The sequence below is a fragment of the Ranitomeya variabilis genome, chromosome 2 (genome assembly GCF_051348905.1).
Source record: "Ranitomeya variabilis isolate aRanVar5 chromosome 2, aRanVar5.hap1, whole genome shotgun sequence".
Classification (NCBI taxonomy): domain Eukaryota; kingdom Metazoa; phylum Chordata; class Amphibia; order Anura; family Dendrobatidae; genus Ranitomeya; species Ranitomeya variabilis.
In genome coordinates this window covers 379,386,096-379,411,544 of record NC_135233.1, presented here as the reverse complement: position 1 = coordinate 379,411,544, position 25,449 = coordinate 379,386,096, and the positions used below count along the sequence as shown (strand labels likewise).

Below are 25,449 nucleotides of genomic sequence, written 5' to 3'. Positions count from 1 at the left end.
CTCAGCGTCAGGTCACACTCTCCCTCCATCAAAGCTGTGTGGGTGTTACGGCAGCGAGAAGACCCTGTCTAGTCCCCACTGCAGCACCGTCACAGAGATAACTACAAGGAGCGACGCACAAATCTGTACGTCACTTTTCTCATTCATACTAAATCTGGCAATTTTTTGAGGGAAAACCAGAAACTGTAATATATGGAACATGTCGTATGACGCAATGCTCGGCAGCACAACTGAGACAACGCTGTGAACATTGCCAGCATTACCCTATCGGTTTACTCACCTTGAGTTCACTTTCAGAGTCCAGGGAGCTGCTGACGTCATCCAGTATAAGGACCTTGGGATCCCTCACCAGGGCCCGCGCTAACGCCACTCTTTGCTTCTGACCTCCAGACAAAAGGGTGCCTTTTTGTCCAGCACCTAAAATACAGCACATGACTATTATCTCCACACATGAGTAATTCATTTATTGCTGCGACAATACAAGACCGTCCTTCAGAATGTGCAAAGCGTGCAGCCGCACAGAGAACATCAACCACAAAGAGAACATCAGCCAAATAAGACACATCAGCAACACAGAGCACATCAGCCATGCAGAGTACATCAGCCGCACACAGCACATCAGCCACGCTGAGCACATCAGCCACACAGAGAACATCAACCACAAAGAGAACATCAGCCAAATAAGACACATCAGAAACACAGAGCACATCAGCCATGCAGAGTACATCAGCCGCACACAGCACATCAGCCACGCTGAGCACATCAGCCACACAGAGAACATCAGCCGTACAGAGCACATCAGCCGCATAGAGAATATCAGCAGCACAGAGCACATTAGCTGCACAGAGAATGTCAGCCATACAGAGCACATCAGTCACATAGAGAACATGATCCGCACAAAGAACATCAGCCACGCAGAGAATATCAGCCGCACGGAGGACTGTTATGATCCTGGTGGTAGGATCTCCAAACTGACCTGACACATATGACCAGAATATAGGACAAGTTTCTGGGGATGTGGAAACTATACTGACCGCAATCCTGATCCTATCCAAACACACTAAAGGCAGGCGTGGAGCGTTCCTAAAATCCTAGACGCCACGTTCACAGCCTGAGAAACTGACTACCCCTAGAGAGAAAGCAAAGACCTCACTTGCCTCAGAGAAATAACCCCAAAGTTTTAGATAGCCCCCCACAAATAATAACGGTGAGTTAAGGGGAAAAGACAAACGTAGGAATGAAACAGGTTTAGCAAATGAGGCCCGCTAATACTAGATAGAAGAAAATAGATAGGAGTCTGTGCGGCCAGTACAAAACTATCAAAAATAAACCACGCAGAGAATACGAGAACCCCCACACCGACTCACGATGTGAGGGGTGTACTCTGCACCCCAGAACTAACCAGCAAGCGAAAAATCACATGAAAGCAAGCTGGACTGAACTCATCATATACTGAGAAACATTTTCAAGGAAATAATGAGCAAAATGAACCAACAAACTTAGCTTCTCAGCAGGAGACTGGTCACAAGGAATATTCAGGAGAACTCAGAAACAGGACTGAATACACCGACAGCAGGCAACAAATGAAGGGCCAAGTGAATTAAATAGACCCAGCAAAGCAGGAAACGAAGCAGCTGAGCCCAGCCATATCGCCAAAGGCCACCAGAGGGAGCCCCAGAACAAAACTCACACAGTACCGCTCACGACCACAGGAGGGAGCCCGAGAACGGAATTCACAACAGTACCCCCCCCCTTGAGAAGGGGTCACCGAACCCTCACCAGAGCTCCCAGGCCGATCAGGACGAGCCGAATGAAAGGCACGAACCAAATCGGCCACATGGACATCGGAGGCGACAACCCAGGAATTATCCTCCTGACCATAGCACTTCCATTTCACTAAGTACTGAAGCTTCCGTCTCGACATACGAGAATCCAAGATCTTCTCCACCACATACTCCAACTCCCCCTCGACCAAAACCGGAGCAGGAGGATCAACAGAAGGGACCACAGGCACCACGTATCTCCGCAACAATGACCTATGGAACACATTATGAATGGCAAACGACGTTGGGAGGTCCAAACGAAATGACACAGGGTTGAGGATTTCCAAAATCTTATAAGGACCGATGAAACGAGGCTTGAATTTAGGAGAGGAAACCTTCATCGGAACATAACGAGAAGACAACCATACCAAATCCCCCACACGAAGTCGGGGACCCACACAGCGATGGCGGTTAGCAAAGCGCTGAGCCTTCTCCTGGGACAACGTCAGATTGTCCACCACATGGTTCCAAATCTGCTGCAACCTATCCACCACAGAATCCACCCCAGGACAGTCAGAGGGCTCAACCTGACCCGAGGAAAAACGAGGATGAAAACCAGAATTGCAAAAGAAAGGTGAAACTAAAGTAGCAGAACTAGCCCGATTATTGAGGGCGAACTCAGCCAATGGCAAAAAAGTGACCCAATCATCCTGATCAGCAGAAACAAAACATCTCAAATAAGTTTCCAAGGTCTGATTAGTTCGTTCGGTTTGGCCATTCGTCTGAGGATGGAAGGCCGACGAAAAAGACAATTCAATGCCCATTTTAGCACAAAAGGACCGCCAAAATCTGGACACAAACTGGGATCCTCTGTCAGACACAATGTTCTCCGGAATACCATGTAAACGAACCACATTCTGAAAAAACAGTGGCACCAAATCGGAGGAGGAAGGCAGCTTAGGCAAGGGTACCAAATGGACCATCTTAGAAAAACGATCACAAACCACCCAGATGACAGACATCCTCTGAGAGACAGGAAGATCCGAAATAAAATCCATGGAAATATGCGTCCAAGGCCTCTTCGGGACAGGCAAAGGCAAAAGCAATCCACTGGCACGAGAACAGCAAGGCTTGGCCCGAGCACAAATCCCACAGGACTGCACAAAGGAACGCACATCCCGCAACAAGGAAGGCCACCAAAAGGACCTCGCCACCAAATCCCTGGTACCAAAAATCCCAGGATGACCCGCCAACACTGAAGAATGAACCTCGGAAATAACTCTACTGGTCCATCTGTCCGGGACAAACAGTCTCTCTGGTGGACAACGGTCAGGTCTATTGGCCTGAAACTCCTGCAACACCCGTCGCAGATCCGGAGAGATGGCAGACAAAATCACCCCCTCTTTGAGGACACCAGTCGGTTCAGAAACTTCCGGGGAGTCAGGCACAAAACTCCTAGAAAGGGCATCAGCCTTCACGTTTTTCGAACCCGGAAGATATGAAACCACGAAATCGAAACGAGAGAAAAACAACGACCATCGAGCCTGTCTCGGATTCAACCGTTTGGCAGACTCGAGATAAGTAAAATTCTTGTGATCCGTCAAGACCACCACACGATGCTTGGCTCTCTCAAGCCAATGTCGCCACTCCTCAAATGCCCACTTCATTGCCAACAACTCACGATTACCAACATCATAATTCCGCTCGGCAGGCGAAAACTTTCTTGAGAAGAAAGCACATGGTCTCATCACAGAGCCATCAGAGCTTCTCTGCGACAAGACAGCCCCTGCTCCAATCTCAGAAGCATCAACCTCAACCTGGAAGGGAAGAGAGACATCCGGCTGACGCAAGACAGGAGCCGAAGAAAACCGACGCTTCAGCTCCTGAAAGGCCTCCACGGCCGCAGGAGACCAATTCGTCACATCAGAACCCTTCTTGGTCAAATCTGTCAAAGGCTTAACCACGCTAGAAAAATTAGTGATGAAGCGACGGTAAAAATTAGCAAAACCCAAGAACTTCTGAAGACTCTTCACAGATGTAGGTTGAGTCCAGTCATGAATAGCCTGGACCTTGACTGGATCCATCTCAATAGTAGACGGAGAAAAAATAAAGCCCAAAAAAGAAATCTTCTGGACTCCGAAGAGACATTTAGAACCCTTCACAAACAAGGCATTGGCACGCAGGACCTGAAATACCATCCTGACCTGCTTCACATGAGACTCCCAGTCATCAGAAAAGACCAAAATATCATCCAGGTACACAATCATAAATCTATCCAGATACTCTCGGAAGATGTCGTGCATGAAGGACTGAAACACAGAGGGGGCATTAGAAAGCCCAAAAGGCATCACCAAGTACTCAAAATGGCCTTCGGGCATATTAAATGCTGTCTTCCATTCATCGCCCTGTTTTATGCGCACAAGATTATACGCTCCTCGAAGATCTATCTTGGTGAACCAACTGGCCCCCCTAATCCGGGCAAACAGATCGGACAACAGTGGCAAGGGGTACTGAAATTTGACCGTGATGTTATTTAGAAGGCGATAATCTATACAGGGTCTCAAAGAACCATCCTTCTTGGCCACAAAAAAGAACCCCGCACCCATAGGGGACGAGGACGGGCGAATATGCCCTTTCTCCAAAGACTCCCTTATATAGCTCTGCATAGCGGCATGTTCTGGTACAGATAAATTAAAAAGTCATCCCTTAGGGAACTTACTACCAGGAATCAGATTTATAGCACAATCACAATCCCTATGAGGAGGTAGGGCACTGGATTTGGGCTCATCAAATACATCCTGGTAGTCAGACAAAAATTCAGGGACTTCAGAAGGAGTAGAAGAAGCAATTGACACCAAAGGGGCATCGCCATGAATTCCCTGGCAACCCCAACTTGACACAGACATTGCTTTCCAATCCAGGACTGGATTATGAGCCTGCAGCCATGGCAGACCCAACACGACAACATCATGCAAATTATGTAGCACAAGGAAGCAAATCACCTCCTGATGTGCCGGAGCCATACACATGGTCACTTGAGTCCAGTACTGAGGTTTATTCTTGGCCAATGGCGTAGCATCAATTCCCTTCAGTGGAATGGGGAACTGCAAAGGCTCCAAGATAAAACCACAGCGCCTGGCAAATGACAAATCCATCAGATTCAGGGCGGCACCTGAATCCACAAAAGCCATAACTGAGTAGGATGACAGAGAGCAAATCAAAGTAACAGACAGAATGAATTTAGGTTGTACAGTACCAATGGTGACAGACTTAGTACACCTTTTTGTGCACTTAGAGCATGCTGAGATAACATGAGCAGAATCACCACAGTAAAAGCACAACCCATTCTGACGTCTGTAGTCTTGCCGTTCAACTCTGGTCAGAATCCTGTCGCATTGCATAAGCTCAGGTTTCTGCTCAGAGATTACTGCCAGATGGTGCGCAGGTTTGCGCTCCCGCAAACGCCGATCAATCTGAATGACCATAGACATTGACTCATTCAGACCCGCAGGCGTGGGGAACCCCACCATGACATCTTTAAGGGCTTCAGAAAGACCCTTTCTGAAAATCGCCGCCAGGGCGCACTCATTCCATTGAGTGAGCACAGACCACTTCCTAAACTTCTGACAGTAAATCTCTGCTTCATCTTGACCCTGAGAGAGAGCCAGCAAAACCTTCTCTGCTTGATCTACCAGATTTGGTTCCTCATAAAGCACTCCAAGCGCCAGAAAAAACGCATCCACATTTAGCAATGCAGTATCTCCTGGCTCCAGAGAGAATGCCCAATCTTGAGGGTCGCCACGCAACAAAGAAATAACAATCTTAACTTGCTGAACAGAATCACCAGAAGAGCGAGGTCTCAGAGAAAGGAATAACTTACAATTATTCTTAAAGTTCAAAAACCTAGATCTATCTCCGGAAAACAGTTCAGGAATTGGTATTTTAGGCTCTGATATAGGACTGCGGACTACATAATCCTGAATGCCCTGTACCCTGGCAGTGAGATGATCCACACTAGAAGACAGACTCTGAATGTCCATGTCTGCAGCTGAGTTCAGAACCACCCAAAGATTAAGGGGAGGAGAGAAGCCAAACACAGTGCAGAGGAAAAAAAAAATGACCTCAAGATTTCTCTTCTCCCTCTTCTGCTGCATTAACACTTTCGGGCCTGCTGTACTGTTATGATCCTGGTGGTAGGATCTCCAAACTGACCTGACACATATGACCAGAATATAGGACAAGTTCTGGGGATGTGGAAACTATACTGACCGCAATCCTGATCCTATCCAAACACACTAAAGGCAGCCGTGGAGCGTTCCTAAAATCCTAGATGCCACGTTCACAGCCTGAGAAACTGACTACCCCTAGAGAGAAAGCAAAAACCTCACTTGCCTCAGAGAAATAACCCCAAAGTTTTAGATAGCCCCCCACAAATAATAACGGTGAGTTAAGGGGAAAAGACAAACGTAGGAATGAAACAGGTTTAGCAAATGAGGCCCGCTAATACTAGATAGAAGAAAATAGATAGGAGTCTGTGCGGCCAGTACAAAACTATCAAAAATAAACCACGCAGAGAATACGAGAACCCCCACACCGACTCACGATGTGAGGGGCGTACTCTGCACCCCAGAACTAACCAGCAAGCGAAAAATCACATGAAAGCAAGCTGGACTGAACTCATCATATACTGAGAAACAGTTTCAAGGAAATAATGAGCAAAATGAACCAACAAACTTAGCTTCTCAGCAGGAGACTGGTCACAAGGAATATTCAGGAGAACTCAGAAACAGGACTGAATACACCGACAGCAGGCAACAAATGAAGGGCCAGGTGAATTAAATAGACCCAGCAAAGCAGGAAACGAAGCAGCTGAGCCCAGCCATATCGCCAAAGGCCACCAGAGGGAGCCCCAGAACAAAACTCACACAGTACCGCTCACGAACACAGGAGGGAGCCCGAGAACGGAATTCACAACAGAGGACATCAGCAACACAGAGGACATCAGCCACAGAGAACATGAGCAGCACAGAGCACCAGCACATCAGCCACACAAAGCACATCAGCCAAACAAGACACATCAGACGCACCCAGCACATCAGCTGCAGAGAACATAAGCCACACAGAGAACATTGCCCACACAGGGCAAATCAGCCACAGAGAGCACATCAGCTGCACAGAGAAAATCAGCCATACAGAGAACATCAGCAGTACAGAGCACATCAACTGCACAGAGAAAATCAGCCACATAGAGAACATGAGCCACACAAAGAACATCAGCTGCTCCTATATGACCACCATGCATTGTAATGAAGGCTGTGTAACGGTATTATTCACATACCGTATAGCACTGTTATTATAAGACTTTATGTATGGAGCAGTTTCGGTCACTGCTGGTATCTGAGCACTGTATGGGGGATTATACATATGTTATTAGGCCGATATATGGCAGTGGTATGTAGGCATTAAACATTACACCAAATGGGGTAATAACAGAAACTACAACCCAGGGCAGAGTGTAATAACGCTTGTGTGACCAGACGCTTCCATCATACACGCCTCGTATATCATCTGATCTACACCCACCTGTCTTGTACCCGTCCACCATGCTGGAAATAAAATCATGTGCGTTTGCTGCGGCTGCCGCGTTCTCCACAGACGAATGAGAAACGTGTCCCAAACCGTAAGAGATATTGTCATCTAAGGGCCGGGCAGTGAGGACGGGCTCCTGACTCACCACAGACACCTGCAATGAAGGAAGCGAGCTAAGACAGAGGACAGTGAAGAACGCGAGACGCCACTAGCGGCACATGATGATGATGGAGTCTGCTTCCAGTCTCGTTGCTCTGGGATTCATGGTGTGATGAAGTCGATAGCAATAAATCTGCATGAGCAAAGTCTGATCAACGCAACGGCCACCATGGTTTTCCATCCTGTAACAGTCATTGTATTTGGCAGTGATGTGCAGCAGTAGTGTGACCTTACGTTTATGGATATAGTGGAAGTTGTGCTTTTTTTTCCAACCTGACTGCACTGGGCATCACATCATACAAGTGGTTCTTAAAAAATTAGAATATCATGAAAAAGTTAATTTATTTGAGTTCTTCAATACAAAAAGTGAAACTCATATATTATATAGAGTCATTACACACAGTGATCTATTTCACGTGTTTATTTCTGTTAATGATTATGGCTTACAGCCAATGAAAACCCCAAAGTAATTTTCTCAGTAAATTAGAATACTTTATAACACCAGCTTGAAAAATGATTTTAAAATCTGAAATGTTGTCCTACTGAAATGTATGTTCAGTAAATGCACTCAATACTTGGTCGTGGCTCCTTTTGCATCAATTACTGCATCAATGTGGCGTGGCATGGAGGCGATAAGCCTGCGGCACTGCTGAGGGGTTATGGAAGCCCAGGTTGCTTTGATAGCAGCCATCAGCTCGTCTGCATTTTTGGGTCTGGTGTCTCTCATCTTCCTCTTGACAATACTCCATAGATTCTCTATGGGGTTAAGGTCAGGCGAGTTTGCTGCCAATGAAGCAAATGAAGCAGAGTGATACTGTTGTTTGTAAACCAGGTATTGGTACTTTTAGCAGTGTGGACAGGTGCCATGTCCTGCTGGAGAATTACATTTCCATCTTCAAAAAGCTTGGCGGCAGAGGGAAGCATGAAGTTCTCTAAAATGTCCTGTTAGACGGCTGGGATCACTTTGGTCTTGATAAAACACAGTGGACCTACACCAGCAGATGATATGGTTCCCCAAACCATCACTGATTGTGGAGACTTCACACTAGACCTCCAGCAGCTTGGATTGTGGCCTTGATTTCCAAATGAAATGCAAAATTTACTTCAATCTGAAAACAACACCTTGGACCACTGACAACAGTCTAGTTCTTTTTCTCCTTGGCCCAGGTAAGACGCTTCTGGCGTTGTCTATTGTCATGAGTGGCCTGACACAAGGAATGCGACACCTGTAGCCCATGTCCTGGATATGTCTGTAAGTGGTGGCTCTTGAAGCAATGACTCCAGCAGCAGTTCACTCCTTGTCAATCCCAATCCCCCAAATTTTTGAATGGCCTTTTCTTAACAATCCTTTCAAGGCTGTGGTTATCCCGGTTGCTTGGAAAAGGTTTTGATGTGCACTCAGCCTCAATAGGGCGAGGTGCTGGTGTAATGGACCAAAGGCCCCGAATAACAATAAAAGCATATGTGATCTTTATACAATGTTTCGGCTCAACCAGAGCCTTTGTCACGTAATCGCTTATTCCAGATAAGAAAGTGGTGTGCAGAGAAGTGAAAAAGTCCCAGTGGTGACACGCCAATCCATAGCTGACACTGCAGGTCCACGTTACTGGACAGGAACTTCCATAGGCGGACCTTTAAATGTCAATAGAACTTATATTGCACCACTGGGACTTTTTCCCTTCTCTGCACGCCACTTTCTTATCTGGAATAAGCGATTAAGTGACAAAGGCTCTGGTTGAGCCGAAACGTTGTATAAAGATCGCATATGCTGTAATATTCTGTTACGCTCCCAGTTTATGTATAATAAATTTATACCAAATTTTGCATAAGAAACCTATAGAGAGTGCGGTGAATCTTAGCTTTTATTGTTATCCCGGTTGGTTGTGCACCTTTTTCGATCACACTTTTTCCTTCCACTCAACTTTCCATTGATATGCTTGGATACAGCACTCTGTGAACAGCTAGCTTCTTTAGCAGTGGCGTTTTGTGGCTTACAAATGTGCATGTGTCTGCACAAATGGTTAGAAACCGACTCCATGAGGATGGTCTGAGTGCCCGACGTCCACAGATGGGGGTTGTGCTCCCAGCACAACACCGTGCTGGATGCTTGGCATTTGCCTCAGAACACCAGGATTGGCAAATTCATCACTGGCGCCCTGTACTCTTCACAGATAAAAGCAGGTTCACACTGAGCACATGTGACAGATGTGTCAGAGTCTGGAGACGCCATGGAGAGCGATCTGCTGCCTGCAACATCCTTTAGCATGACCGGTTTGGCAGTGGGTCAGTAATGGTGTGGGGTGGCATTTCTTTGGAGGGCCGCACATCCCTCAATGTCCTCGCCAGAGGTAGCCTGACTGCCATTAGGTACTGAGATGAGATCCTCAGACCCCTTGTGAGACCTTATGCTGATGCAGTTGGCCCTGGGTTCCTCCTAATGCAGGACAATGCCAGACCTCATGTGGCTGGAGTGTGTCAGCAGTTCCTGCAAGATGAAGGCATTAAAGCTATGGACTGGCCCGCCCGTTCCCCAGACCTGAATCCGATTGAACACATCTGGGACATCATGTCTCGCACCATCCACCAACGTCACGTTGCACCACAGACTGTCCAGGAGTTGTCGGATCTTTAGTCCAGGTCTGAGAGGAGATCCCTCAGGAGACCATCTGCCGCCTCATCAGGAGCATGCCTAGGCGTTGTAGGGAGGTCATACAGGCACGTGGAGGCCAAACACAATACTGAGCATCTTTTCCTTGTCATGAGGCATTTCCACTGAAGTTGTATCAGCCTGTAATTTGATTTTACACTTTGATTTTGAGTATCATTCCAACTCCAGACCTCCGTGGGATATTAGTTGTGATTTACATTGATCATTTTTATGTTTTATTGTTCTCAACACATTCCACTATGTAATGAATAAAGATTTGCAACTGAAATATTTCATTCAGTGATATCTAGGATGTGGTATTTTAGTGTTACCTTTATTTTTTTTAGCAGTGTATATGAGTTTCACTTGTTGTATTGAAGAACTGAAATAAATTAACTTTTTGATGATAGTCTAATTTTGTGAAATGCACCTGTATTTATTGGACAATATTAATGATTTCTGCACCATATTATCGAGACAATGCAGATTTCACATTTTTCTTTTTTTATATAGGGTATACTTAATTTTTCCCTTTTTTTAAGAATTTTCAGGTTTATCGCAAAAAGAAAAATAAATTTAAAATATTCATTGTTGATTCTAAGCAATTTTTCAGGAGATATATTAAAACTGACATTTCATATTCCAGTCGATAAAAAAAAATCTTTGCATTTTTCCGAGTGATGTGCAAAGTGAATGACTCTGACTTTTTGTATGAGTTGCAACTATTTGGAACTCACTTTCTTGCAAAAATTGTGGGCTATAAATATAATAAAAGTGGTCCATAGCGTTACCCTAGAATAGAATTATTTGCACTTTATATTACCTACCAAACATTTTGATATTACCTCTTTCAGATAGAAATTATATTTTATATATTTTTTATTTATTTTTATTAGTTACTTTTATTTTAATCGCCTGAACCTCATTCTTAGAAAAAAGATCCACAGGGACTCTAGTAATTCCATATATAAACGTCCTCTGCTAATTGTATGTCCTTAATACGTTATTCCCATCTTCACATATGGGTATTGTCGGATAGAGCCCATAAAAAGAAGCACTTTTTTAATTCCGTTTATTAAAATTTGCAACCATTTTTGAGATATTAACACTTTTCTTTTCTTTACAGCTAGTTACCTAGGAGACCGACCACCACTGCTGTCTAGTTTGTAAGCACTGCACGTTTGGCAACAGCGCACTCCAGCCACCCTGGTCAGCTTCATTGCAGCACATACAAGCTTCATAGAAAAGAGCTTGTAAACACTGAACTTTTGGCAGCGGTGGTCGGTCTCCTAGGCAACAAGCTGTAGACAAACATGTTAATATCTCAAGATAGGCAGCAAATTTTAATAGCAGTAAATTGCAAAAGTGCTTGTTTCTTCCATGCACTACTCAATAATGTCCTTCCATGAAAATGGGAATAATCCGTTCCTTTAAGTAGTTAATTATTTCAATAAATACACAGTATGATGAGGAGCTTGCACTTTAGATCTGGGTGGCGGCAATATCCCCTCCGACTTGCACGCACACAGCGGTCTCACCATTCTCCGGTAATATTCGTTGTCATATTCGGATACTGGTTTCCCGTCCAGGAGGATTTGTCCTTGTTGTGGTTGATAAAACTTCAGCAGCAGCTGCACCACGGTGGACTTACCAGCGTCACAAGCGCCAACCAAAGCCGTCACCTGCCCCTCCCGTAGGTCAAAAGAGACATCCTAGAGGATTATAACAATAATCAGGCTCCTTGCATCTTCTCGCCCGACCACTTGCACCAGTGACCCCATTCCGTCACATCTCCTCCAGTCCCTTTCCCCGGCTGTCACCTCTCACATAACAAAAATATTCAACCTTTCCCTCACTTCCGGTATTTTTCCCTCCTCATTTAAGCATGCCATCATACATCCATTACTTAAAAAACCCTCCCTCGACCAAAACTGTGCCGCGCGCTAATTATAGACCTGTCTCTAATCTTCCCTTCATCTCTAAACTCCTGGAACGCCTGGTCCACTCCCGTCTTACCCGCTATCTCTCAGATAACTCTCTTCTCGACCCTCTTCAATCTGGCTTCCGCTCTTTACACTCTACTGAAACTGCCCTCACTAAAGTCTCTAATGACCTACTAACAGCTAAATCTAATGGTCACTACTCCATGCTAATTCTATTGGATCTTTCCGCAGCATTCGACACTGTGGATCATCAGCTCCTCCTCACTATGCTCCGCTCCATCGGCATCAAGGACACCGTTCTCTCTTGGTTCTCCTCCTGTCTCTCTGACCGATCCTTCACTGTATGTTTTACTGGTTCCTCCTCCTCTCACCTTCCCCTTACTGTTGGGGTTCCTCAAGGATCAGTCCTAGGCCCCCTCCTCTTCTCTTTGTATACTGCCCCTATTGGACAAACAATCAGTAGATTTGGGTTCCAGTACCATCTCTATGCTGATGACACCCAATTATACACCTCTTCTCCTGCTTTCACTCCGACCTTCTTAGAAAACACCAGTGATTGTCTTACCGCTGTCTCTAACATCATGTCCTCCCTCTATCTGAAACTGAACCTGTCAAAAACTGAACTCCTCGTGTTCTCTCCCTCTACTAACCTACCTTTGCCTGACATTGCCATCTCCGTGTGCGGTTCAATCATTACTCCAAAGCAACATGCCCGCTGCCTTGGGGTCATCCTTGATTTCGAGCTTTCATTCACCCCCCACATCCGATCACTGGCTCGCTCTTCTTATCTGCATCTCAAAAACATTTCTAGAATTCGCCCTTTTCTTACTTTCGACTCTGCAAAAACTCTTACTGTTTCTCTTATTCATTCCCGTCTGGACTATTGTAACTCTCTACTAATCGGCCTCCCTCTTACCAAACTCTCCCTGCTCCAATCTGTCCTGAATGCTGCTGCCAGGATCATATTCCTCACCAACCGTTACACTGATGCCTCTACCTTGTGCCAGTCATTACACTGGCTACCCATCCACTCCAGAATCCAGTACAAAACTACTACCCTCATCCACAAAGCACTCCATGGCTCAGCACCACCCTACATCTCCTCTCTGGTCTCAGTCTACCACCCTACCCGTGCCCTCCGCTCCGCTAATGACCTCAGGTTAGCATCCTCAATAATCAGAACCTCCCACTCCCGTCTCCAAGACTTTACACGTGCTGCGCCGATTCTTTGGAATGCACTACCTAGGTTAATACGATTAATCCCCAATCCCCACAGTTTTAAGTGTGCCCTAAAAACGCATTTGTTCAGACTGGCCTACCGCCTCAACGCATTAACCTAACTATCCCTGTGTGGCCTATTAAAAATAGAAAAAAAAACAAAACACATAATCAGGTTCCTTGCATCGTGTTCTCATACACTTTATGCAGTTAATAGCCCTCTGTGTCTGTACTGCTACATACTTAGGCTGTTAACTGGTTCATGCAGCTTTACATGAACACCCGAGCCTTACACTATGGCTGGTCCAAATAACTAAAGCAATTGTTACCATCCACCTCTCGTGTCTCCCCTTTTCCTCATAGTTTGTAAGCTTGCGAGCAGGGCCCTCATTCCTCCTGGTATCTATTTTGAACTGTGATTTCTGTTATGCTGTAATGTCTATTGTCTGTGCAAGTCCCCTCTATAATTTGTAAAGCGCTGCGGAATATGTTGGTGCTATATAAATAAAAATTATTATTATTATTATATTATTATATACTGGTCCATACAGGTGTGTCAGTGTTAGAGAAATCACCGTCTGAGTCTGAACATCATCTGGTGAGTCCATACCTGTAGAGCCGGGGTGTCCTTCCGTTTCAGGTAGGAGAATGTGACATTCTTGAACTGGATGTGTCCTTTAAGATGAGCCGGCTTGAGTTTTCCTGGTGGTGGCAGCTGCGGAGTCCGGTCCATGTACTCAAACACTTTTTCGGACGATCCTACGGCTTTTTTAACATCTGGGTACAAGCGCTGCAGCACCTGGATGAAGAGACGGAGGGGATTATTAAAGCACAGGTTGGTGTGGCAGGGCATAAATGTCACTTACAGATGCGGCATTCACCATCTTGATGGGCGGCCGCTACATTACATCTGAGTGTTCAGCCTGACAAATTAGTGTAGCTCCCCGAGGTGGGGAGATGGCGGCTGGACAGCGTCACAGTGATATCTCTCGCCAAAAAGGTGGAGGGTGATATAGCTGGAAATCAATGGCCTTTATAACTGGAAGATGGCCACTCCGGCGCCACTCACTCCCACCATGGTGTGCACAATGGGGTCTGCACATATCTTCAGGTTCTTTTTGAAGGTTTCTATGGTAGGCGAGAGTCTGATGTGTTGGGGTAAAGAGTTCCAGAGAATGGGGGAAGCACGGCAGAAGACTTGGATGTGGGAAGAAGACATAAGAGGGGAGTAGAGAAGGAGATCTTGTGAAGATCGAAGGTTGTGAGTCGCCCGTCAGGGCAGTGGGGTACTCGGTACCAGGTCACGGTGGCAGCGATCTGGTCCGTGGCCCTGGGCGCACAAGTAAAAGGGACGGCCTTTAAAGGGGTTGTGGAAATAATGAAAGTTCGTGACGCCACATGTGGTATTTGGTCAGGGATGACCGACGCTGCTTAAAGGGGTCCACTGGGGTGTTGGTATGGCAGCAGGGATGGTATAGCTTCCCACAGGTGAAGCTGGGTCCCCAGGGCTCCCGGTGTAGTAGAGACAGGTGGTAGGTGGTGTAGTAAGAAACAGAGGACACAGGGTTGCAGTCTCTTTACCTCTTTACTGTGTGATTCAGGCAGCCACAGTCCAGGGTACCAGATCACAGGTGCTGGTGGTGGTCTGGCTGGCTTGGAAGCATCAGAGGAATCCCCTTAACCAAGTGGAGTTGGAAGCCTTCCTTCTAGCACTGTGTTGTTGTCGTCCCTTGCTGTCTTAGGCCTTACACAAGGTCCTCACATTCTCTCTGTCCTCCTTCAGGTAAGACACTAACCCATACGACAGGTAACTCAAGCTTTTTTACAGGATCTCTATCACGACTAGGGCTCTATCTCTATACGTTACTGTGTCCTGGGGTGGTAATGGTGGACAGGTGACTTGCTATCTAGCTGTCCGCCGGTTTCTGCCGTGGGGCATGAAGTTACCCCCACAACCTCAGTCTTCCGGCTACCGGTATCTGCGCTCAGCGTGGAGGAAGGTCACAAGCAGCTTCTCTCTCCAGCTCTTTACTTCGCCTTTTGCTTCTTTTCCTCCTTTCAGTCTCTTTCAAGTTGCTCTGCTCTCTTTGCTCTTTCCAGGAGCTGCAGTACCTCATGTGTTTGCACGGCCCCTCCTTTCCTTCCTCACTCCTCGCTGTCCTCTCACCAACTGCCTCTCTCCAACTGCCTAGCCACTGCCTAGCAACTGACTCCTCCTCCCGACCAGAGAGAGCAGCTCCCCTGAAGTCGGGTGTAGAGGTCCCCCTTCTGGCCTGGAGTCAGAACAGTGTTGTATGTGCTGAATACCTGTTAAAGGGATGTTACAGTTGCGTGTAAGTAAGTACTGGGAGACCATGTGACAGATGTATGGAGGAGACTGGTTGTGGATGGCTTTGTATGTCATAGTAAGGGTTTTGAATTGGAGTCTCTGGACGATAGGAAGCCAGTGAAGGGCTTGGCATAGGGGAGAGGCTGGGGAATAGCGGGAAGACAGGTAGATTAGTTGGGCAGCAGAGTGTAGGATGGATTGGAGTGGTTCCAGAGAGCTAGAGGGGAGGCCAGAGAGCAGGAGGTTGCAGTGGTCGAGATAAGGGCGTGTATTAGTGTTTTTGTGGTTTAGTGGTCAAGGAATGTACGGATCCGGGAAATATTTTTGAGTTTGAAATGGCAGCAGGAGGCAAGGGCTTGGATATGTGGCTTGAAAGAGAGGGCAGAGTCAAGGATCACCTCGAGGCTCCGAGCGTGTGGGACTGGGGAAAGTGAGCAGCCATTGACATTGATGGATAGGTCTGGTGGAGGGGCAGAGTGAGATGGAGGAAAAATGATGAATTCGGTTTTGTCCATGTTTAGTTTTAGAAAGCAAGCAGAAAAGAAGGCCAATATAGCAGACAGACATTGTGGGATTTTGGTGAGTAAGAGGTGAGGTCAGGTCCGGATAGGTAGAGCTGCATGTCACTGGCGTAGAGATGATACTGCAAACCGTGGGATTATATGAGCTGTCCCAGGCCGAAGGTGTAGATGGAGAAGAGTAGAGGTCCTAGAACTGAGCCTTGGGGAACACCGACAGATAAGGGGCGAGGTGAGGAGGTGGTGTGGGAGAGGGAGACACTGAATGTTCGGTCTGTTAGGTATGACGAGATCCAGGATAGGGCCAAGTCTGTGATGTCAAGAGATGAGAGAATCTGTAGCAGAAGGGAGTGGTCCACAGTGTCAAAGGCAGAAGACAGGTCCAGGAGAAGGAGGACAGAGTAGTGTCGCTTGCTCTTGGCGGTCAGTAAGTCATTGGTGACTTTAGTTAGGGCAACTTCAGTTGAGTGATACAGGAGGAGAGGTAGGAGGACAGTTTAAGATGGACATGCTGTTCCAGTAGTTTTGAGGCTTAAGGGAGAAGAGATATCGGTCGATAGCTAGACACAGAGGATGGGTCGAGGGAGGGCTTTTTGATGGTGGATGTGATCTTGGCATGTTTGAAGGATGAGGGGAAGACGTCGGTTGTGAGTGAGAGGTTGAAGAGGTGTGTTCGAGTTGGGATGAAGACTGTGGCGAGGTTAGGAATGAGGTGGGATGGGAGCGGATCAAGCGTGCAAGTGGTGAGGTGTGATCTTGACAGGAGGGTGGAGAGCTGGTCCTCTGTCATGGTGGAGAAGCTGGTTTTGGAGGAACAGGGATGAGCAGCTAAGAGAGCCATTGGGTGCTGTGGGCCAAAGCTTTCTCTGATCGCATCGATCTTCTGTCTAAAGAAAGAGGCAAAGTCTTCAGCAGAAATGAGAGGGGAGGGAGGAGGTGCGGGGGGACGGGGTAGCGAATTGAAAGTGTGAAAAGCTGTTTAAGTTTGTGAGACAGGGAGGATATGAGCGATGAGAAGTAAGTTTGTTTTGCGGCAGTGAGCGTGGACTTGAAGCTGGTGAGGGACTGCTTGTATGCGATGAAGTGCTCAGCAGAGTGGGATCTCTTCCATCTCCGCTTAGCGACCCTGGAAGCCCGTCTCAGTTCGTTGGTCAGGCTGGTCAGCCAGGGCTGTCTGTTGATTGTACGAGTTTTGCTATGCATGAGGGGGGCGGCCGAATCGAGTGTCGCTGTTATTGTGGTATTATAAAAAGTGGCAGCAGCATCTGTGTCATGAAGGGAAGCTATGTCTGTAAGAGGGAGAAGGGACTCAGAGAGTGATTGTAAGTTGAGGTGTTTGAGATTTCTGTGAGGGTGAGTGAGTTTGTGGAGTGGGGGTTGTGCACTGGGAGAGGAGAGGGAAGAGAATGTCAGTAGGTTGTGGTCAGACAGGGGGAGGGGTGAGTTAGTGAGTTTAGTAAGGGAACAGAAGCGGGTAAAGATAAGGTCTAGTGTGTGACCATCTTTGTGAGTGGCCGCAGAAGACCATTGAGTTAGGCTGAAGGAGGCAGTGAGCGATAAAAGTTTAGAGGCAGCTGAGGTGGAAGTGTCAATGGGGATATTGAAGTCACCCATGATGATAGTGGGGATGTCAGCCGAGAGGAAATGAAGTAGCCAGGTGGTGAAGTGGTCGAGAAAGGGGGAGATGGCTAGTTCTGGGAGCGGTAGGTGACAGCCAGCTGGAGGTTGGAGGTGGAGTAGATGCGGATGGAGTGCACCTCACCTCACCTTTGAGGGAAGAGTAGTGGAGGAGTAGTGGAGGGTGGTAGCGGGATTTTAGTAAAGGAGCAGGTGTTGGACAGGAGTAAGCCAACCCCTCCACGTTTGGTGCTGGGGTGAGGGGTGTGAGAGAGGTGGAATCTGCCATAGGAAAGTGCAGCTGGAGAGGCTGAGTCAGAGGGGGTGAGCCAGGTTTCAGTTATGCAGAGGAAGGAGAGTTTGTTGGTGATGAAGAGGTCATGGGTAAATGGCAGTTTGTTGCAGACAGAGCGTGCATTCCATAGTGCTCCAGGTAGGGGGACCGGGGGAGTGGGGGCTGGATGGATGGGTATGAGGTTATCATGGTTTGGAAAACATGTAGAGGATCGTAGTAGGGGGTTAAATATCTGTAGATGTGACGCTATCGCTGCCGCTGACCACCTAATGCCATATATCAGGTCAACACACAGTGCCTCATGGTGCCCACATCTCAAGCTCCCCTTCTTCTGAGTCGTGACTGCCAACTGCACCCCCTATACCATACACAATAAATGCAGTAGTGATCTGACATCTAGGGATAAGACCCCTATGTAGCAGCACAAAGAGCTGTACGCCATGCCCAATACAGAGGTCACCTTGTGTTCATGCAGAACATGAAGCCGCTCACCTCCACAGCCGATGTGAACTGCAGCTCGTACAGGACAAACGACACCAGCTCCCCTCCGCTGACCTCACCGTACGTCACTAACCGGCCACCAAAGTACAGGATGGCCACCTTCAGCACGAGCCCGGACAGCTGTGGAGAAAAACACTGAACGTTAGTGTCCTAATCTGTGTCACCCCCATAATTCACTGCTGGGGCAGTGCTGGATGTGTAGTCCTCTTTATTAAAGGCTTCTTTCTAGGGCCCCTTTAAAGAGCTGATCAGAGAGGACACTGAGTCAGATTCCGAGAACGTCACATATTGAAATGAATGGATGCTCATAGCAGTCTATGGGACTGCTGGCGAGTCATCACTGCGGACAGTGACTGGCTGAGGCAGCATTTTCTGCTATTCCTGCAAGTCGTGATGGGGATAGAAAGTAGTTGGAGCGAAGCTATGGAGGGGAACGGTGGTAAGGTTTTTTTTAAAACTAGTGTCAGTCCTTGTTATAAATTATGGTTCCTCGCGGGACGACCCCGGAGAACACCCAGTACTCACGCTGTTGGCCACTAAGTTGCAGCCGTAGGCCACGGCCTCCACCTTGTTGAGCGCGTAGGTGTCCTGCAGCTTGGCCTCGTAGCGCTGACATTCTCCATCTTCGTTCGCGAAGCTCCGCACTGTCTTCATGTTGGAGAAGATCTCCAGTGCCACCTGATTGGCTGCCGAAAGAGATTTCTGGATCTTAATTGCTAAACTCTGTGGAAAAGAAGGAACGTTATCTGGTTGGTCTCCTCGTGGACTCACACGTACGCTGCTTTTGTATGTCAGGGTGTATCCAGACATGGCCTCCGTGGCGCTGCCCTTGATGCTCACTGACAAATGCAGCAGTTTTTTATTTGTACCCAAAGTTGCACCAAAGAAAACGTCAGCTCGCCACGCAAAAAACAAGTCCTCACACAGATCAATAGATGGAAAATGAAAGCATTTCGGTTCTCGGACAATGGTGACAAGAACCTAAATATTATTTACAAAGCTCTAAATATATTTTAGCCACTAAAATATATAAAAAATATAATCAATCTGACCCGGGCAGCCATTTTGCTCCATCAGTTTAATCGCATAATATAAAGGAAACCCACAAGACAATGGTGGAGTTGTGTTTTTTTTCTCACTATTTCACTGTACTTGGAATTTTTTTCTATTTTTCTGTAAATTATAAGGTAAAGTGAATGGTGTCATCCCAAAGTACAACTCGTCCTCCTAAAAACAAGTCTCCCTAAAAAATAAAACTTCTTGGAAGAGGAAAAGAAAAAAAACAAGAGCATGAAAAAACAAAAATGCCAGGTCAGTAAGGTGCAATGTTATGGAGTGTCAAGATCTCCACTTGCAGTCAGTAGATTCTGAATTGAATGTAAGGAGCCATGAGTCTGGAGCTCAGGAACGGGGAGAGACTTGTTGCTGCGCAACTGTAACAAAGCCTCAGCAGTGTCACTATCATACGCTATCATTGGCCTCACCTGGGAAAAGGCTCCCGATAGTTTTGGGACGATTGTGATCACCAGGAGGCAGAGCATAGTGAAGAGCGTCAGCTTAGCGGACAAGCTGAACATGAAGATGGCCAGGAATAACGCCCTCATCAGGTACCACATCAGCAGGCTGAGGTCATGGCTCAGCGCCTCACTCATGGCTGTGATGTCACTCGTAAGGCGAGACGTGATGTCACCTGGAAAGGAAGCGCCATGTTTAGGAGACAGGATGCGATCAGCGAGGCTCCGTCAGAGGTCTTCTGTGCGCACATCACCTGTGGACTCCGTGTCGAAGAATGTGATGTCCTGCGTCAGGATGGTGTGCAGCAGCCTCCCCTGGGTCTGGGTGTGCACCAGGCTCATGGTCACGTTGTACACACAGTCACAGAGAAACTCTGTCACAGCGCTGCACGCAACAAAATCACCATTACTGATAGGCAGGAAAACAAGGTGTACTGTACAGACAGTGTGCCCTGAGCAGAAATGGGCCCTGTGCACGATACACACCGACTACGGGGAGAAGGGGGAATGATGCTGCAGTATCTCTGTGACTGTGAGAAGGAAGAAGAGGAGATGATGCTGCCGTATCTCTGTGTCTGTGAGAAGGAAGAAGAGGAGATGATGCTGCAGTATCTCTGTGTCTGTGAGAAGGAAGAAGAGGAGATGATGCTGCAGTATCTCTGTGTCTGTGAGAAGGAAGAAGAGGAGATGATGCTGCAGTATCTCTGTGTCTGTGAGAAGGAAGGAGAGATGATGCTGCAGTATGTCTGTGTCTGTGAGAAGGAAGGAGAGATGATGCTGCAGTATCTCTGTGTCTGTGGGAAGGAAGAAGAGGAGATGATGCTGCAGTATATCTGTGTCTGAGAGAAGGAAGGAGAGATGATGCTGCATTATCTCTGTGTCTGTGAGAAGGAAGAAGAGGAGATGATGCTGCAGTATCTCTGTGTCTGTGAGAAGGAAGAAGAGGAGATGATGCTGCAGTATCTCTGTGTCTGAGAGAAGGAAGAAGAGGAGATGATGCTGCAGTATATCTGTGTCTGAGAGAAGGAAGGAGAGATGATGCTGCATTATCTCTGTGTCTGTGAGAAGGAAGAAGAGGAGATGATGCTGCAGTATCTCTGTGTCTGTGAGAAGGAAGAAGAGGAGATGATGCTGCAGTATCTCTGTGTCTGAGAGAAGGAAGAAGAGGAGATGATGCTGCAGTATCTCTGTGTCTGTGAGAAGGAAGAACAGGAGATGATGCTGAAGTATCTCTGTGTCTGTGAGAAGTAATAAGAGGAGATGATGCTGCCGTATTTCTGTGTCTGAGAGAAGGAAGAAGAGGAGATGATGCTGCCGTATCTCTGTGTCTGTGAGAAGGAAGAAGAGGAGATGATGCTGCAGTATCTCTGTGTCTGTGAGAAGGGGAGATGATGCTGCAGTATTTCTGTGTTTGTGAGAAGGAAGAAGAGGAGATGATGCTGCAATATCTCTGTGTCTGAGAGAAGGAAGGAGAGATGATGCTGCAGTATCTCTGTGTCTGAGAGAAGGAAGGAGAGATGATGCTGCAGTATCTCTGTGTCTGAGAGAAGGAAGGAGAGGAGATGATGCTGCAGTATCTCTGTGTCTGTGAGAAGGAAGAAGAGGAGATGATGCTGCAGTATCTCTGTGTCTGAGAGAAGGAAGAAGAGGAGATGATGCTGCAGTATCTCTGTGTCTGAGAGAAGAGGAGATGATGCTGCAGTATCTCTGTGTCTGTGAGAAGGAAGAAGAGGAGATGATGCTGCAGTATCTCTGTGTCTGTGAGAAGGAAGAAGAGGAGATGATGCTGCAGTATCTCTGTGTCTGTGAGACGGAAGAAGAGGAGATGATGCTGACGCATCTCTGTGTCTGTGAGAAGAAGAGAAGATGATGCTGCAGTATCTCTGTGTCTGTGAGAAGGAAGGAGAGGAGATGATGCTGCCGTATCTCTGTGTCTGTGAGAAGGAAGAAGAGATGATGCTGAAGCATCTCTGTGTCTGTGAGAAGAAGAGGAGATGATGCTGCAGTATCTCTGTGTCTGTGAGAAGGTAGAAGAGGAGATGATGCTGCCGTATCTCTGTGTGAGAGAAGGAAGAAGAGGAGATGATGCTGCCGTATCTCTGTGTCTGTGAGAAGGAAGAAGAGGAGATGATGCTGCCGTATCTCTGTGTCTGAGAGAAGGCAGAAGAGAAGATGATGCTGCAGTATCTCTGTGTCTGTGAGATGGAAGAAGAGGAGATGATGCTGCAGTATCTCTGTGTCTGTGAGAAAGAAGAAGAGGAGATGATGCTGCCGTATCTCTGTGTCTGTGAGAAGGAAGAAGAGATGATGCTGCAGTATCTCTGTATCTGAGAGAAGGAAGAAGGGGAGATGATGCTGCAGAATCTCTGTCTGAGAGAAGGAAGAAGAGGAGATGGTGCTGCAGTATCTCTGTGTCTGTGAAAAGGAAGAAGAGGAGATGATGCTGCAGTATCTCTGTGTCTGAGAGAAGGAAGAAGGGGAGATGATGCTGCAGAATCTCTGTCTGAGAGAAGGAAGAAGAGGAGATGGTGCTGCAGTATCTCTGTGTCTGTGAGAAGGAAGAAGAGGAGATGATGCTGCAGTATCTCTGTGTCTGTGAGAAGGAAGAAGAGGAGATGATGCTGAAGGATCTCTGTGTCTGTGAGAAGGAAGAAGAGGAGATGATGCTGCAGTATCTCTGTGTCTGTGAGAAGGAAGGAGAGGAGATGATGCTGCCGTATCTCTGTGTCTGGGAGAAGGAAGAAGAGGAGATGATGCTGCCGTATCTCTGTGTCTGAGAGAAGGAAGAAGAGGAGATGATGCTGCCGTATCTCTGTGTCTGTGAGAAGGAAGAAGAGGAGATGATGCTGCAGTATCTCTGTGTCTGTGAGACGGAAGAAGAGGAGATGATGCTGCAGTATTTCTGTGTCTGTGAGAAGGAAGAAGAGGAGATTGTGCTGCCGTATCTCTGTGTCTGTGAGAAGGAAGAAGAGATGATTCTGCAGTATCTCTGTGTCTGAGAGAAGGAAGAAGAGGAGATGATGCTGCAGTATCTCTGTGTCTGAGAGAAGGAAGAAGGGGAGATCATGCTGTAGTATCTCTGTGTCTGAGAGAAGGAAGAAGAGGAGATGATGCTGCAGTATCTCTGTGTCTGTGAGAAGGAAGAAGAGGAGATGATGCTGAAGGATCTCTGTGTCTGTGAGAAGGAAGAAGAGGAGATGATGCTGCAGTATCTCTGTGTCTGTGAGAAGGAAGGAGAGGAGATGATGCTGCCGTATCTCTGTGTCTGGGAGAAGGAAGAAGAGGAGATGATGCTGCCGTATCTCTGTGTCTGAGAGAAGGAAGAAGAGGAGATGATGCTGCCGTATCTCTGTGTCTGTGAGAAGGAAGAAGAGGAGATGATGCTGCAGTATCTCTGTGTCTGTGAGACGGAAGAAGAGGAGATGATGCTGCAGTATTTCTGTGTCTGTGAGAAGGAAGAAGAGGAGATTGTGCTGCCGTATCTCTGTGTCTGTGAGAAGGAAGAAGAGATGATTCTGCAGTATCTCTGTGTCTGAGAGAAGGAAGAAGAGGAGATGATGCTGCAGTATCTCTGTGTCTGAGAGAAGGAAGAAGGGGAGATCATGCTGTAGTATCTCTGTGTCTGAGAGAAGGAAGAAGAGGAGATGATGCTGCAGTATCTGTGTCTGTGAGAAGGAAGAAGAGGAGATGATGCTGCAGTATCTCTGTGTCTGTGAGAAGGGAGATGGGGAGATGATGCTGCCGTATCTCTGTGTCTGAGACAAGGAAGAAGGAGAGATGATGCTGCAGAATCTCTGTGTCTGAGAGAAGGAAGAAGAGGAGATGATGTTACAGTATCTCTGTGTCTGAGAGAAGGAAGGAAAGGAGATGATGCTGCAGTATCTCTGTGTCTGTGAGAAGGAAGAAGAGGAGATGATGCTGCAGTATCTCTGTGTCTGAGAGAAGGAAAAAGAGGAGATGATGCTGCAGTATCTCTGTGTTTGTGAGAAGGAAGAAGAGGAGATGATGCTGCAGTATCTCAGTGTCTGTGAGAAGGAAGAAGAGGAGATGATATTATAATAATATAATAATATTAATAATTTTTATTTATATAGCGCCAACATATTCCGCAGCGCTTTACAACTTATAGAGGGGACTTGTACAGACAATAGACATTACAGCATAACAGAAATCACAGTTCAAAATAGATACCAGGAGGAATGAGGGCCCTGCTCGCAAGCTTACAAACTATGAGGAAAAGGGGAGACACGAGAGGTGAATGGTAACAATTGCTTTAGTTATTTGGACCAGCCATAGTGTAAGGCTCGGGTGTTCATGTAAAGCTGCATGAACCAGTTAACAGCCTAAGTATGTAGCAGTACAGACATAGAGGGCTATTAACTGCATAAAGTGTATGAGAACACGATGCAAGGAACCTGATTATGTGTTTTGTTTTTTATATTTTTAATAGGCCACACAGGGATAGTTAGGTTAATGCGTTGAGGCGGTAGGCCAGTCTGAACAAATGAGTTTTTAGGGCACGCTTAAAACTGTGGGGATTGGGGATTAATCGTATTAACCTAGGTAGTGCATTCCAAAGAATCGGCGCAGCACGTGTAAAGTCTTGGAGACGGGAGTGGGAGGTTCTGATTATTGAGGATGCTAACCTGAGGTCATTAGCGGAGCGGAGGGCGCGGGTAGGGTGGTAGACTGAGACCAGAGAGGAGATGTAGGGTGGTGCTGAGCCATGGAGTGCTTTGTGGATGAGGGTAGTAGTTTTGTACTGGATTCTGGAGTGGATGGGTAGCCAGTGTAATGACTGGCACAAGGTAGAGGCATCGGTGTAACGGTTGGTGAGGAATATGATCCTGGCAGCAGCATTCAAGACAGATTGGAGCGGGGAGAGTTTGGTAAGAGGGAGGCCGATTAGTAGAGAGTTACAATAGTCCAGACGGGAATGAATAAGAGAAACAGTAAGAGTTTTTGCAGAGTCGAAAGTAAGAAAAGGGTGAATTCTAGAAATGTTTTTGAGATGCAGATAAGAAGAGCGAGCCAGTGATCGGATGTGGGGGGTGAATGAAAGCTCGGAATCAAGGATGACCCCAAGGCAGCGGGCATGTTGCTTTGGAGTAATGATTGAACTGCACACGGAGATGGCAATGTCAGGCAAAGGTAGGTTAGTAGAGGGAGAGAACACGAGGAGTTCAGTTTTTGACAGGTTCAGTTTCAGATAGAGGGAGGACATGATGTTAGAGACAGCGGTAAGACAATCACTGGTGTTTTCTAAGAAGGTCGGAGTGAAGAAGAGGTGTATAATTGGGTGTCATCAGCATAGAGATGGTACTGGAACCCAAATCTACTGATTGTTTGTCCAATA

General features: G+C 46.9%; 1 protein-coding gene across 1 annotated transcript in view; it reads right to left on the bottom strand.

The window, feature by feature from the left end:
- TAP1 (transporter 1, ATP binding cassette subfamily B member) overlaps positions 1-25,449 on the bottom strand; it is a 30,215-nt gene that overhangs the window by 1,281 nt on the left and 3,485 nt on the right. The window contains exons 4-11 of the mRNA XM_077286130.1: positions 20,348-20,478; positions 20,064-20,269; positions 19,105-19,302; positions 18,571-18,699; positions 13,930-14,118; positions 11,697-11,870; positions 7,347-7,506; positions 281-417 (exon numbers count right to left, since the gene is read on the bottom strand). Coding sequence (XP_077142245.1) covers positions 281-417; positions 7,347-7,506; positions 11,697-11,870; positions 13,930-14,118; positions 18,571-18,699; positions 19,105-19,302; positions 20,064-20,269; positions 20,348-20,478 — 1,324 coding nt within the window. The remainder of the gene's footprint in view (positions 1-280; positions 418-7,346; positions 7,507-11,696; positions 11,871-13,929; positions 14,119-18,570; positions 18,700-19,104; positions 19,303-20,063; positions 20,270-20,347; positions 20,479-25,449) is intronic.